We start from the raw sequence: 15,643 nt of genomic DNA, 5'->3' as shown, positions 1-15,643 counted from the left end.
TGTTGCAGAGTTGGACATAACAGCAACTGAACAATAAAGAACTGGCAATTTCTGAAGACCTCTTTATCGGGCTGGGGCTAGAATACAGAACTCTGCACTTGTGCTCCCAACCTCCTATGAACAAAGGGCTCAGAAGGACAAATTCTGGAGGCTGTGCAGAGTCACCGTAACTACTTCAGCAGGTCTTTAAGGAGTGTCATTTGTGGAATGGTCTATACAGGGTACCGGGGACACAGAAGATGTAAGCCTAACTCAGTTTAGGAAACACGGAACACAAACCACACAACAGTGAGAGAGGCAGAGCGATTCCAGTGCCATACTGTTCCTGGTACTGAGAGCACTCTGAACCTTTGGAATGGTCACGTATAACTGAAATTTGTACAACCACTGAAACTGACAATGCAGAAACTGGACAAACTGGCATTTGGGGGCTACTCTTGGAATACTGGCAGGTCAGAGCAATCGAGAGTTCCTTGGATAAGGTTTGCATGGTAACAAAAATTTAAACCCTTAAGAGTTTGGTTTCATTAAAAGTAAAATTTACTTAAAATTTAAGTAGGTTCCAACAGAATCTTGTTTGGGTTTTAAACATGTTATCTAAGCCCTACAAGACACAGCAGCCAGGCTAGTCGAGTGACCACAGGGTAATACATCTCAGATACCACAAAGATTGAGCTAACACACAAAATGTAGAAGGCTCATCCACACCAGTACCCTTTTGTTGTTTTTGTCCAGGTCAAAGGCTTAGTGTATTACAGTAAACAGTGGGGAGCAATCCTAACACAGCTGCACGTGGAACACACCGGATTTCAGAGACCACCACTTCTCTCAAACCTTTAGGACCCCACATAGCACCTTACAAGTTCATTAACCTCAGAGAATTTTAGAAACATTCCTTTCTTAACTAAAGAGAAATGCTATACCCAGTTATTTAACTGCATACTTGACCCAGCTAAAGTCACTCATCAACTAAGAAATCAGATGAAGGCAGATTTTTTCAGTTTCTAATCAATTTGAGATACAGATTAGGAACACAAGATCTAAGGAAAGCCATTTTAATTAGCAACATGGGTTTTCTGAGTAGGGACACAATGGCACAAAGAAACATCCAACACAAATTTGAAGCAACAGCTACCAAAAGGGAGTTTTCAATTCTCCAACTTTATAAACAAAAATTCAGATTAATATTAAAGCAGAGACAAAAATAATTTTAACATTGTTTTAATCAAATAACAGCTGTTTGAAACAGGAAATTTTAAGACAGTTGAATAGAGCAAAGTGAAAGATCACTCTACCAGGATAGCTGCTATGAATAAATTCCTTACTATGTGGATTTGAATCCCATTTTAAGTTTGGCACTAGACTGAACACTGGTCTAAGCCAAAATTTTCTTTAGTGTTTTAGAAGCCCTGAACGTTTTCCTTCAGATTTAAGAGGGGCGGGGGAGAGGAGGAAAAAAGGGAAAAAACCCTTCTATAACAGAACCTCATTAGCTTGATAATGGGTATCCTGAATGCAACTTGGTACTCCCCAAAATTTCAGAAAATGGCAAGAAATTTAACACCTAGGTAAGATGTGAATTTACAAAAGCCTCTTATCTTTGGTGTGACAAAGCACATTCCCTCCACATAGACATATGACTCTCCTTCAATCTCAACAAAATTAAAAAAAAAAAAAAAAAAAAAGGCAGCTGGAGACCACTTTGTATCTCCCCAGTGAGAATGCCAGTGTTTTTCCTTAAAGTATCAAGCTAACAAGGTTTTATTATACCAGATTGTGTAATTTCAATGTGAAAAAAACTTACATACATTTGTTAACATCTTGTAATCTATGAGATGGATCACAAAGAGATGAATGATGTAAGCCAGTGTTCCAAACAAAGTTCACTCCATGCATTTGATTCCCACACTGTATGTTCTGTGTAAATTTGTACCTTCAAGACTTCTAAGATATTCTCATAAGCCCTTCTATCAAGTGAGTTTAGATCAGCAAATTGGGCAAGCAATTCCCAATGATGTTATTCCCAAATCTAAAGCCCAGGATGGGCTGGGTCAGGCCCTCGTTGCCATCACCAGTCTTCTTGGGTATCTCACTATATTCAGTATGAAATAAAAACACACCAAGTCTTACACCAAAATATAGGCTATGATTTAGAAACATGCTTTTAGCTTTTTTTCTTCTTTTAAATAACACATTTTTGGGGGGCTGTAGCAGGGAGTTTGAGACACAGTTAATACTTATTTTGGCAAGATAGCAACAAAAACCGAAAAAGCATAAGTTACGTATCCAAATGCAAAAATAAAAGAACCATAGTATCCAGGGAAAAATTCACACTAAACAAAAGATACAGTATGTCTAAGTATTCTGAAACTGTAATTTGAATCAAGAGTAAATGCTGAGAAGTTAACGCTCAGTTTTTGCTTGAGATCAATTTCATCTTTTCCTGTTTCCCTCAAATAAAATCAGAGATTGTTAGTATTTAATCACTCCCCCAAATTTCCATTTTCTCAGTATAAAGCAACAGCTACATACACATAATAAAATGCTTTTATGTTAATGTAATAATTCCCCTGGCTCATCCAACGTGCAATGCATACGACTTCAAGACTACAATTTGGGGCAAGTATAGACTTTTAAAAAAGAAACACAATTCAAGTTTCAAAACCTGCTCTTAAGTTTATAGGACACTCAGGTCATTTTCGCTTCTTGGTGAGATAAAGGTGCTGCACTGCCATTTGATCATCTGTCCACCTCGGCACGGGAAGCACACACATCATCAGATGCCAATTTCAGGGACCAGAGGTAAGACTTAAAAAGCACTATGTATTCCCTAATGACTGAGTAAGGTATTTGTAAGTTTATGTTCACATTCTGCTAAAGGACCTCATTAAAGTCTCGGCACCTAATATCTAACAGGCTCCAACAATCCTATCAGGTTAAATGATGGTACAACATTTTTCAAGGAGCCGATTATTTCAGCTTACTTAAGTCATTCAGAGTCAAAAATCTGAAGAATGACCAAAATCAAATCTTTATTTTTTAGAACTGTATAAATGTGATCCAAATGTGTCCACCACTAATTTTTCAAAAAGAAACATGCTATAAATAAGCAAACTATACCTGCTCACTGATATGTGTATGGACTCCCTAGATGTCTTGTTGGGTTTAAATACAGACCACTCACAGCAATACATTTTTAGTAGAAAAGTGTAGCATGATGTTAAGCCATTTTAGCTTTTGCACATTCATGTTGCACTTCTGGCCAATGATGCAAAAAGATTCTCAGCATTACATTGTTAAGCTGGGCTGCACCCACCCCTTTAAATGGCATCAATATCAATGTCATCATCTTTGTTGTCAGACTTTACAGCTTCAACTTTCGGTACACTGGCAGTCTTTGAATACACCACCTGGTAAAACAGAAGATTTTTCATTGTAAACTTTTATCCCTGTAAAACTGCTCATAAAAATAATAGTCAGTGGTCAACAAAGGAGAAAAACTACCTAGAAATAGCCATTTGTTCGTGAAAAATTTTAAATTTATGTAAAAACTAAGTTAACACTCTGAATTTATAGACCCCTATATAACTGAGGTGAAACAAAACCCTCTCTTTGAGAACCCACACAGTATTTATTTGAAATCATGATGTCCGGGGGTAGGAGAGATTTCTAGCACCTTTTCTATTAATGTGATTCCCTTCCTAATTATGTTTAATTTGCAACTATCTAATATTGGCATTTTATAGTTCTCAAACACTTACCACTAACATGGTATTTAACAATTTCCCCAGCGTTTACCTCAATATTCTCATCTTCATCATCATCTTCACCACCGGAAGATTCTTCCTCTGCTTCCTTCAACCATTTTATAAAAGGTTCCGCTTTGACACGAATCTCTTTGGCAAGCTCTTTTGAGACATATTTCTTAGAGGTCTAAAAAACGTTTAGTAAAATTTTTAGTTCAAACAACATAACAGTTAACTTGAGTTATACATAATTGTCTATACCCATCCTTTGAGGAGACTGGAACACATATTAATCTCAAACTCTCAACAGATTAAACGTATTCAGCAAAGAGGAAAAGATTTTCTTTGGTCGTTACTAGAAGCTACCATGGTGGGGATCACCCTACAGATTATACCAGTCAAGCAAGTAGAGACTAGGCGTTAGAAAACTTTTTCCAAAAAAGCCCCAATCCTTCTAATCTTTTAGAGCTCATCAATATATTCCCCACCTTTTCCGACCAGCTAATGATGACCTCTTCCTCCAAAAGGTCTGCGTCATACATCTCCTTCAAGATATGTGGAATCTTGGAAATGAGCTGAGCTTGATGCATTGCTACCACACACTCCAAACCATGAAGAAGGTACCGCTGAGCTTTTTTGTTGTTGTGACAAAACTGCAAATAGATATTCTTGGCGTTAACAAGCTTTCTTAGATGTAACGGCCCTATAACAGTAAGAAGTCAATGCTTAAAGATTTCTAATTTACTTCACATATACGGGACCACATGTAGCATTTTCCAGATACTCTCATGCTTGTTAAGGGTAGGTCAGTTATTTCCATTTTTTCAGGATGACAGAATAAACGGGAGCTTAAAATGTTTCCAAGGTCACACATCTGCAAATCTCACTATGAACATAGAACAATTTGCTTACTCGTAAGAAATGGCGCCTATATTTCTTAATTTGTTCTCTAATTTTCTCATTAAAAAGAACTTCAGTCAAAACAAGAGGGCCCATGGCTTTTACATCCAGTCTTTCTGCTTCAGCTACAATCTCTTTGTCAGATGAGTCAATAATACCTTCTTCTTTCTTTTTCTGCAAATAAAAGGAAGCACGTTAAAAACAAAACAAAAGCAGCAATTCAGTGAGATGGAGGGACTCTCATTCTTATCCCCAGGGACTTCCTTGGTAGCTCAGATGGTAAACAATCTGCCTGCAATGCAGGATCCTGCACATGGGTTCGATCCCTGGGTTGGGAAGATCCCCTGGAGAAGTAAACGGTTACCCACTCAGGCCTGGACAATTCCACAGAGAGAGTCTGGAAGGCTGTAGTCCATGGGGTCGCAAAAGAGTTGCACACGACTGAGTGACTAAGCACAGCACCATAGTCTCTGCTCTGATGAACCTTTCCCTTACCTAACTGAAGATTCTACAACTTCTAAATAATACACACCTGCCAAAAACAGTGCCTGGAACCACCCTCAGAAATTTTTTTGAACAAACAGCTTAAGGTAATAAATATCTAGCAAAAGCTCAAGGCTAGGTAGAAGCTGACTTACTGATCAACAAAATGTTTTTACCTTAACAAAATCAAACAGGATATTGACCCGCTCTTCAACAGTCCTTTCCAAATCGTCACTGAGGGTTAAAACTTTTGCATGGTCACTGATTTCATCCATTCTGCGCCTTTGAGCTTCCTCTGTTGTATCCTCCCCCCAGTCGTCATCCTCTTCTTCTTCCTGTTTTTAATAACAAAAATGCTTGGCCAAAAAGAGACCTTAAAGGTGTAAAAAAAAAAAAAAAAAAAAATCCAGATTTCTAGTGAAATTATCATTTTCTCACTAAATTTCTATTTAATCAACCAATAAGCACCTGGAACCCAATGTACTGGTGCATTGTTCACAGAAAAGCAGTTTGTTTCTGCCCACCTCAACCAAAGGTCACATTTTACACCATTTTAATGCCCACCCCCCCTCAAACCTTGCACTCACCACAGCATGTGGAGGAGGACTGATCTCATTTGGTGGTGGTGGGGGTGTCTCACTGCTGGAAACGGAGCCATTTTCCTTGTCTTTGCCCTTTCTATTTTTCTTTTCCTTTTCTTTTTTTCCTGTACTACTATCACTATTCTCTACACAGATAAAAAGAAAAGAAAGTTGAGTACCATGAGTTGTATTAACCTTATTGCCACCATTAACATTTAAAACCCTCCCCTCAGAAAACCACAGAAAATGCTACCTGTAATTCTAAAAGGGTTCATAAATCAAATTCATTTACTGTGTTTCATAGGTAATCGACTAAGTCTAAGAAAGAAAAGCCAGTAAATATCAAAGATGTTAGCTGTTTTAATAAAATTAAGAGTTGGACACCACGTAGCGACTGAACAATGAAATAAAGACCACAAGGTGACGCCTCAGTGGATCAAGTACTTCAAGTTAAAAGTGGGCACTCATGGCCCTCTCTTTCCACTCCTCATAAACTGATAAACAAAGGTATTCTCAACTATGCTTCAGCCAAAAACTGGAACAGTGTTTAAGTCTATATAACGGCTAGTCTCACAGAAAAGAGAACACCGAATAGGTTAGACTTTCTTGTTATAGCAAGCTCAAATTGTGTCAGACAATTTTGGTTATCTGCCACAGAGTGTTGCTTGCATGCTCTAAAGCCACTTCGGCCTACTGAGCCAAGGCCCTCATGTACAAATGAGTATTCCAGAAGCAGTCCGTGGGGTTGCAGAGAGTCAGACTCAACTAACGACTGAACAATTCTAGAGGTAGATCTTTTACTATGACCCCATCACAATTTGTCCAATATTTCATACATCCTAAGATGTCTTAAAAACTGAGGATATGGTTGAGTTTAATGGTAGCCTGTACTTGACCTTTAATAGTACATACAACAGCAGGTTTATTAAACAGTTGACCTTTGAACGTAAGTTGAAACCACACAGATCCATTTACATGGAGTTTCCCCCCCCCTCCAATAATTACATACCACAGTACTACACTATTCACTGTTGGTTGGTTGATCCTTGTATACACAGGGCTGACCTTATTGTTATAAGCAAACTTTCACTTGCAGGGGTGTTCAAGGGTTAACCTTATTCTATTTAGTGGTAAAGACACTTCCACAGTTTTCAACAATCAGTTGCTTCACGTTAAGGTTTTAGAAGTTCATCACAAGCACTTACCAGGTGGGTTTTTGAGAATGAATGTGCAGAGTTTATGATGTGTGTCAAGCATGCCTCGATAGCCACAGGCTTTACAAGAATTACCTATTGTTTGCTTCTTTGGATTGACATGCTGTCAAAAAAGAAAAAATATGTCATCCATTAACACATGATGAAAATTCAAAAACAAAGTGTGAAACTAACCATCAAAAGCCACCTAAACCCAGTTTAACATCAAAAGAATTTTTTTTAACATAAGGTCAGTATGGAAACATCAATAAAATTTGAGGTTTTGCAATTTATGTAAGTCTGCTCTGCCTTCTTGGAAACATGATTTGGTGACATCACAGAAATACAGTTTTTCTCCTATTGACAAGAACCTCAAAGGCACTCACCAGATCTGTTTCAGGATTCTCACACTCAGGACAGAGAACAAATTTTTTAATGAATCCATCCAACATGTCTTGCAGCTTATTCGCCTCATGAGATCCATTGACAATGTAACGGTCATTCTTAACATCAAACTGGGTCTGTGCTCCCAGCTCACAACCAAAATATTTGGTGGGATCTATTTGGGGGGGAAAAATTTATTACAGTTAACTAATCTTTGGATGAGTGCTGAGTCACTCAAGTCATGTCCGACTTTTTTTGACCCCATGGACTGTAGCCTACAAGGGTCCTCTGTCCATGGGATTTCCCAGGCAAGAATACTACAATGGGTTGCCATTTCCTACTCTATAACTCTTTGGCTACTCACCCTCATTTATAGAATTATCACTCTTTTTAAATGGAAAAGATTAAAAAAGTGTTGCCCAAGTTTCCACTTAACTCAAAAGCTAACTCAATTCAGGCAAGATTTGCAGACTGAGAGCATCACAATTATGTCAATAAAATGCGTTCTCAGACTCCTTTCAAGAGGCATTACTTACACGTTGGAGGCCGATTAAGCGCTTTCGCTACGTCAACCATGTTGACTATAACTGTCTTGATTCCATTTCCTTTGCCCTCAACCTAAAGGAAGTAAAAATTTTAATTTTGCATTGTCCACACTGGGAGAAGCAACCTTTAACAATCCATGAAAAAAGCATAGAACTTGCTACTAAAATGAAGATTTAGTATTACCTTGGCAATCAGACGGGGCATCTTGTAGCGATAGAACTGGTCTGACACGCTGCGGTTGACGTTGACAGACATTTTGGCTTATTAGTGACTTTATCAATAAGATGAAGAGATCTTTGATTGCAATTTTTTGGTATCCTCTGTCTGGAGAAGAAGGGATGACATAAACGACTGCAAGAGTTCTCGGTCTCTGACATGAAAAATTTTTCGCCACTGAGGCTGTAAGCTTCTTGCTTGTATGCTATGTTTCCCCAATACAGGTACCAATGGCTGCGCAACAGCTCTGAAAGAGAAAACAAACCAACCCCCATGTTTAACAACTCCTGCAACGAAATCCCTCCGTGTCCGTTCTGTATAATTACGCCTACTTCCCCTACGTTAAAAACATGAGTTTATGTACAAAGAACAGCTACTAGTCTCATGTAACTCGGGACACCTGTAGCAACAAAAAGCCTTCATTTTGACGAAGATGTGACTTTGGTCGGTGCCTGACTGAAACAAGACAAACTACGCTGCATCAGCTTTTCATCAGACCAGTCATCACGTCGACGGCTTGCTTCCGCGGGTTGGCCGTATTTTAACCGAAGGACCAACCCAGACCTACCCCGCCCCCACCAACCCAGACTGTGGTACCCACAAACTTCTCAGACACATCAACATCGCTCCAGGACGGCAGGCTGTGGAGCTGTTCTTCGAGGTCGAAGCCTTTGGCAGCGAGCGCTTACTTCAGAGCCACATTTCGGTAACTACGCCTGCGGAGCATGATCTCGCCGGACTGGCGCGCGGGGAGTGTGGCCCCCTTTCCCTTCTCCACGCAAACACCCCGGCCCCCTTCGCGCCCGCCCCCAGCTGTCAGGGCTGATCCGGCGGCCCCCGCAAGGCGAGCGTGGCGCCGGCGCGACATCGCCAGCTTCCACGGCAGCTCCGCCATGTGCGCCGCCCGGGGCTCTCTCCGCGGACGCAGGGCCGCCTCTCCGCCGGGGGAAGCGAAACCGGCCGAGGGGCGCCGGCCCCGCCCCGCCCCGCCGCGGCGATGACTCATAAATGCAGCAATTAGGCCTGAGTCAGCCCCGGGCGGCGGCGGGGCCGCGCGGCGCGCTCCCGGGAGGCCGCGGCGGGGGTGGGGGAGAGCGGGGTGCGGCGAGGAGGGGACGCGGAGGCCGGCCCCGCCGCCCGCCGAACTGCGCCACACACTCACACACACGCGCGCGCTCACACACACACTCACACGCGCGCGCGCGGGTCACGCGGCGCGCCGCCATCTTGTGCGGCCGCCATCTCCCCACCGGCCCGAGCCCGCCCGCTCGCCGACTCACCGTTTTCGTCAAATAAAGACATAAACCCAACGCTGCTCGCCCGGGACTGGGATGAAGTGAGGCGCGCGAACCCGAGTCCGAGGAGCGGCGGCGGAGGCAGCGCAGCGAGCAGCGGCCGGGCCAGGCGCCGCCGAGCAGCGGGGAGGGGCTGTCCCAGCGACGTCCGGGGTCCACACCCTTCAGCGCCCGGGGCCTGGCGACCTGGTGCGGAGAGACGGCGCAGTGAGCTGCGGGCGACGGGGCGCCTTCCCCGCCAGCCAGCGGCCCGCGGGGGTCGAGGGGGCGGGGAAGACGGGGGAGGGGGCGCGGGGCTACCGCCCCTCCACCGGACTCACCTCTGGAATGTTCTCGCTCTGACTGAACAACGCCGCCGCCGCGCTCAAGCTACCCTCGGCCCCAGCGCCCGCCCCCCGCGCCAAGCCGCACAGCCCATTGGCTGGCGGTCCGCCCGAGCTCGCTCGTCATTGGCCTGCATGCCGCGTCTGTCGCGTTTTTCCCCGCCCTTTCTGCTTCCTGAGGCTCCACTCGCCGCCTCCGCCCGCCCCCAGCCCCGCGTCCCGGCTTCCTTCTCTCGCTCTCCCCTCCCCCGCTTTTCCCAGAGGCCTTTGCGGTCTCGCGAGAGTGGGCGGGCCTCGGCGGCGGAGATCTGCTGCTACACTGTGCTTTGTCGGTTTGGGCGCCGGGGAAGATGGCGGTTGGTTTTCCCCCTCCCCCGCTGGCTGCGTCGCGGCTCCCGAGGCCGCGTTTCCTCAGGTGTTCCCGAGATGGGTGTGGGAACTCTCGGGGGCTCCTCTCTGTCCCTCCTTTTCCGGGGACCCTCGTCCTCCAGTCTTAAGAAAGAAGTTGCTTTTCTTCCACAGTTCTCTAGGCCTGGGCAGAGAGCGAAGCTTGGAGGCTCTGGGTCTTTCGTCCCACGTGCCGCCTTTTATCCTCCGAAGCTCAGGTGTGCGTAGTCGCGGCGATCGTGATTCAACCGTCCGCCTCGCCCCTTCCCCGGCGCCCGGTCTGCAGGCCAAGCTTGACTGGTGTCTCTTGTCCACATGTTTTCTAAAGAGGAAAACATGAAAGTAATTCTTAACCCCTGGACCTCCTGGAAGTGATCTTGGCGGGGGGAATGTCTCCACGTTCTCGTGCTCTACCATCACTGCTCAAAATAAGCCTCACATCACCTTACCGTTCGTGGAATCATCCCCCGCAGTGTTTCCGAATTGTGACCTCCTTGCTGGGCAAAGCAGAGATCAAAGTGGGTGTACTAGTGAGGTTCCAGTTCCAGTGTATTCACTTGCAAACGATTACAGTTTACCAGGAGCTTCTCAAATTTTAGTTTTGGTGATTACAGAAACTCTCATTCTTTCAGATACTTTTATTTTGTGTAAAATTTCGGTTGCGACTGTAAAAATGCAGAGTCCACCTTTAAATGTGAAAACATACTTGATTATAATAGAGTAAGAGCCAAATAACCGGGTGGTTGGAGCAGTGTCCTGGGCAGCTGTGTGGTTTCCCGGATCTGGATGAAGTAGCAGTGTTGCTGAGGACAGGGTGAGTTGGATAAGGGGCTGACCTTTGATTTACACCATTCAAATTTGCAAGGTTAGGATTGAAAAATGTTGATTTTTAAAATCAAAGTTCAAGATTACTCTTGCAAGGTTTTATAAGCTTTATAAATCATTTAAAACCCGACAGGGTCAGTGGGAAAAATAAATAAAAGGGAGAGAATAAATAAAATGGATGATCCAGAATTGAGAGAAGTGATCTGTCCCTTGCTGCAGGGGCTTTTATTACAATCACACGGTGTATACTTTGGTACATAATTGTTAAACCAAATGCATAATGCTTTATGGATACCAGGGTTCTGGTCACACAAACTGGATAGATAAATCCAGACATGCTTCTCTGGTTCACGCTGAGGCATGACTTAGCAGTATTGAAACTTTGGAGTTTTTGCATGACTGCACACAAATGACACTATTTTAGAAACTAGTTTATGAGCATGAAACTAGTCTGAGGCTAGAGGCCTGCTTCCTTAAAGAGTTTTTTAATAACTAAATACAAAGTGATCACTTTTTTTGGATCATGTTTGATGGCCCCGTATTTTATTTCATTGAAGTTTGTACTAATTTTAATTAGTACATGTGTCATTCATTGTATCTAATCATGGACAATTTTTAAAAATCTCAAACATACCATTTGTTGAATGTTTTTCATAACCTAGAATTTTCTAAGTCCTTTGAATACACTATTTCACTTACTTCTTTGCCTCTGAGGAGTCTTTATTCCCATTTTACAAATGAGCAAACTGAAGCTTACTGGAAAAAATAAAGCAGCTTGCCCTAGATATATTAGTAAGTGGTAGAACTAGAACCAGATCTGTCTGATCCCAGGGTCTGTTCTCTTCACCATTACCCACACAGCCTCTCCAGATGAATATAACCATTCACGTGAGGGAGTGTTGTTATGCACATTTACAGGTGAGGAAAGAGACTCAGGAAGATTGTTTCCTCAAGTCACCTGTCTAGTAAATAGTGCACAGTGTTTGAACTCCAGCTTGACGCCAAGCTCATTGCACAATTCCATCTGCCATTTCTGGGTCTCCGCCTCATTTGGCTGCATTATTTCCCCCAACCAGGTGCTCACAGTTTACTAAATAGGGGTACTTAGTGCCTATGAAATCCCTGTCGAATGAGTGCCTGAGCTGTGCGTTTCAGGGAATGTCCTGGACAAACATGATTAGCTACTGAAAAGGTAAATTATTAACTTGGCCTTATGATTGCTTAGTTATTGGTGTCTGTGAGTCTGTTTGGCATGAATTAAGCAAGACCAAGTCTGTGTGCCCTGGGAACCTTGTGCTGAGCTGAGGGCCACTGAAGGGACCAAGGCATTGCCCTCTGTGATGGGTTTCTAAGACATCCCTCTCAGCTCTCTCTACTCTCTAGCATACTTTTAAAGCTGTGCATTATTAGCTGTGTCTTAAGCTCCTGTCTTCCCGCCTTGAGGATGGGCTACGGGGGGTATGCATCATTCTTTTTCTAGCACAAGTCTGTAAATGTATGCAGGCAGACATTCGAAGCTGCTGGAGGAAACGAGGTTATCTGGGGAGTACAGAGGTAGTGGAGGGCGTTGGCTGTGTTGAGGGCTAGCGTCCTGAGCCGTGTTAATCTAATGCACCCATGTCAGCAAACATTCCTGGATTACTAGGCAGAGAGGATGAAGGCCCTGCCTACATCTCAGGCCCTGCCAAGGGAGACCACATGTCAACAAGTAGGGGCTAATACCTTCCTGGTGGACACCCAAGTGAAGCTTACCCCGCTCTGTGGATTCAGCGACCCTCTGGGCAGGATGTCTCCCTGCCTTTGTGACTGGCCCCACTCCCACCCCAAACCGCGCATTCACGGCACTTTATTGTAGTTGCCTGTTCACTTGGCCCTCTTCTTCCTTAGGGTAAGTAACTTGTAGACAGGACAGTTATCCTTGAGGAGAAACAAGGAATCTGAACTTTGGCTGAGGACTAGGGACCTTCAGTTGGGGAAGGGGACAGGTGCCTCTGAGGGAAAGAGGAGGTATCTAGGCCAGGTGTCACTGGGGACTGATAATCCAACCAGAGTCTATCCTGTGTCACTCCTGGGAAGAAAAGGAAAAGTGCAAAGTGGCATCGAGTCAGTAGATGACATGGAAATAAGGGCGATTTGGAAGGCAGGCCCTGCCCGTGGGTTGGTTGTCCCAGTCACACACAGCATCTCCGGATGGGACAGTGACCACACTGGTGGCTTCTGGTCCCCTCGGGTTCTTCAGGGAAGCAAGGTGTGTGTGTACTGAACTGGACCTTCTCCTCCGAGATTTTAGTGGCAGTGGGCACAGCATTCGCTCACGGGGTGCCCTGCAGCCGGCTCTCCTGCTGAGACTCTGGATTCCCATTCTGATTCCTGACATTTGCAAACCTCTGTGAGAGAACGTATGTTTTTTAAAAATGTTTGGTCGCACTGCGTCTTAGTTGTGGCATGTAGGATCTAGTTCCTCAACCAGCGATTGAACCTAGACCCCCTTGCATTGGGAGCGCAGAGTCTTAGCCACTATACCACCAGAGACGTTCCAGTGAGAACATGTTCCCATTGCTGCCACACACTGCCTCTCTAGCTGGGAGTCAAGTTGGGAACAGTTTATCCATGAGCCAGCCAATGAGCCCCCTGATTGCTCTCAGGTTGTGGCCTAGGCCTTGGATTCAAGCCCTAGACCCACGCCCAGGGAAGCACATTCTTCGCTGAGTAAGCTGCCACTTGGAGTAGGCTTGACACTTAGGACTAGTTTTTGAGAGCAAATGTCTGTGATTACCTTCTGGGTTCTGTATTTCTTGAAGGATTCCTATGTTACTTATCTGTGCATGGCCTGTTTTCCTTAAGACAGTGGTTCCCGAGTAGGGGTGAGCTTTAGAATTCCTGGGAGAGCTCAGAAAAACACAGATCCCTGGGCCTTCCTCAGACTGGGATTCAGTAGGTGTGGGTGGGCCCGGAGTTTAGATTTCTACCAGATTTCCAGGTGCTGTGGGAGCTGCTGGCCTCCGGAAATGTTGCCTTAGAGCCACAGGACCATGTGACTTTGGAGTCTGGGTCCCTCTTTTCCCCCACACCAGAGTCCCAGTAGCTTTCTTCTGAGATAGTCCATGTGCCCTGATTCAGGCAGTCTGTCTGTGAATCAAAATAAGTAAAGAACAAAACTGATGCCCCATGACTGCGTTGCAGCAGTGCTCACCTGGCCTAATGGCGGAGTTATGAGACTGGCTGTCCAGAGACTTTGCCTTATTCTGACCGCACCCACTAGAGTTAGGCTAACAGTTCTGATGAGGCTGTATTGCTGCTGAAGCCCTATCGCCTGCTTTCTCTCGTTGGGATCCTGACACCTCGGGGAGGTGGCAAGTATGCACGGTACCCCCTCCTCGTGAACGAGAGAGGGTTTACCTCGTTCTTGGGATCAGGTGTTCTGACTCCCAGCTTTAGGGCTTTTCCCATGTGGTAGGGACTACTTACCCTGCTTGGCGTGTCCAGATTCATGCAGTTGGCTTCTCCTTTAGTCGGATTCCAGTGGCTCTAGTGCTGTGTTCTTTAGAGGAGGTGGGATCTATGAGCTGATAACGTTTTCTTTATGCCACTCATTTTTCTTTATTTTTTGTTTTACTATATGGAAAATTTTAATCCTGTTCAGTAAAAGTCACCGTACACAAAATGAACAAAGAAAAACAATGGACTTTTGCAGATTTTAATACGTGCACACGCAGACAAAAGAGCTAGGAAGGGACTAATATTCAAAACATAACAAAGAATCTTCTACAAATCAATAAAAAACCCAAACAACCAAATTGAAAAGTGAACTAGAGAATACCAACAGCAGATTCACAGAAGAAGAACTCTAAATGGTTGATAAAACTAGAAAATAAACATCCCGCCTTACTAGAGCCGAGCACCCACTCTGCCCACCTGTCAGCAGAAGTTAAAGTCTGCTTCGTCAGGTGTTGACCAGATCTTGGAAAAGCGCGAACTACTCTTTTTCAGGGAAGCATTTTTATTAATACATCTTGGAGATGGTATTGATTGTCTCTGACTACAGCTTGAAAAGTGCAAATGACTATAAACCATCAATAGTTGTATAAATTTAATGAACAACATTGGAGATTATTCTGGCAATGACTACTGCAATTCAAAAATTCCACTTCTAGGTATGTATTCTAGAAATATAAGGCAAATGTTCATTGCATCATTGTTTCTAAAATTAAAAATGTTCTAAAATATCCATCAATACAGAATAGGATAATTAAGTTGAGGTATATGTATGTAATAAAGTACTACATGGCAGTTAATTTACATAATAGGAATATGCCTAAATTTCTCAAAAAGTATAGAATAAAAAAATGCAAGTTATTATATATGCAAAACATTATATGATAAATATATAATGTCTAATTTAAATATAACAGGTATGTAAACGTAACATCTATGATTGTGGAAGCCCTTGAGATTAAGAAAAAAGATAACTTACATACTAAAGAAAGATTCAACTGAATCTGTATTGTCTGTTTCATGAGTAATGGAAAAGATCTGGAACAAAGACTACAGGCTATTGAAATGCGTTAGTTTTATATGGGGATACATTGATGTTTAATGTATCATTCTCTGTAGTTTTCAATATTTTAAAAATATTTGATTCTATTGTGCAAGTACTTGTTAGGTACTAGTTGCATACTCAGTACACTGCTAAGCAAAAAATAAAAAGAGAAAAGGTAGTGATAAAAGAAATTTTCACGTATTGAGGTATGGGAAGTCATTCTG

At 43.6% G+C, this 15,643-nt stretch overlaps 1 protein-coding gene and 1 non-coding gene across 2 annotated transcripts; both read right to left on the bottom strand.

Annotated features, from left to right (window-relative positions):
- Positions 1–1,039: 1,039 nt before the first annotated feature.
- Positions 1,040–9,816, bottom strand: EIF5 (eukaryotic translation initiation factor 5). Its single transcript, XM_070358040.1, has 12 exons — positions 9,665–9,816; positions 9,330–9,530; positions 8,017–8,296; positions 7,824–7,905; positions 7,290–7,462; positions 6,916–7,027; positions 5,717–5,856; positions 5,306–5,464; positions 4,659–4,820; positions 4,235–4,399; positions 3,799–3,933; positions 1,040–3,410 (listed from the first exon to the last, which is right to left on the bottom strand). Exons 3-12 carry the CDS (start codon positions 8,086–8,088, stop codon positions 3,321–3,323), a joined length of 1,290 nt encoding a protein of 429 aa, XP_070214141.1. The 5' UTR covers positions 8,089–8,296; positions 9,330–9,530; positions 9,665–9,816; the 3' UTR covers positions 1,040–3,320.
- Positions 6,253–6,377, bottom strand: LOC138984514 (small nucleolar RNA SNORA28). Its single transcript, XR_011461803.1, has one exon. It is a non-coding gene; the product is annotated as a small nucleolar RNA SNORA28 (small nucleolar RNA).
- Positions 9,817–15,643: the final 5,827 nt, after the last annotated feature.

Source organism: Bos mutus, chromosome 21 (genome assembly GCF_027580195.1).
Source record: "Bos mutus isolate GX-2022 chromosome 21, NWIPB_WYAK_1.1, whole genome shotgun sequence".
Lineage (NCBI taxonomy): Eukaryota > Metazoa > Chordata > Mammalia > Artiodactyla > Bovidae > Bos > Bos mutus.
This window is presented reverse-complemented; position numbering and strand designations above follow the sequence as displayed.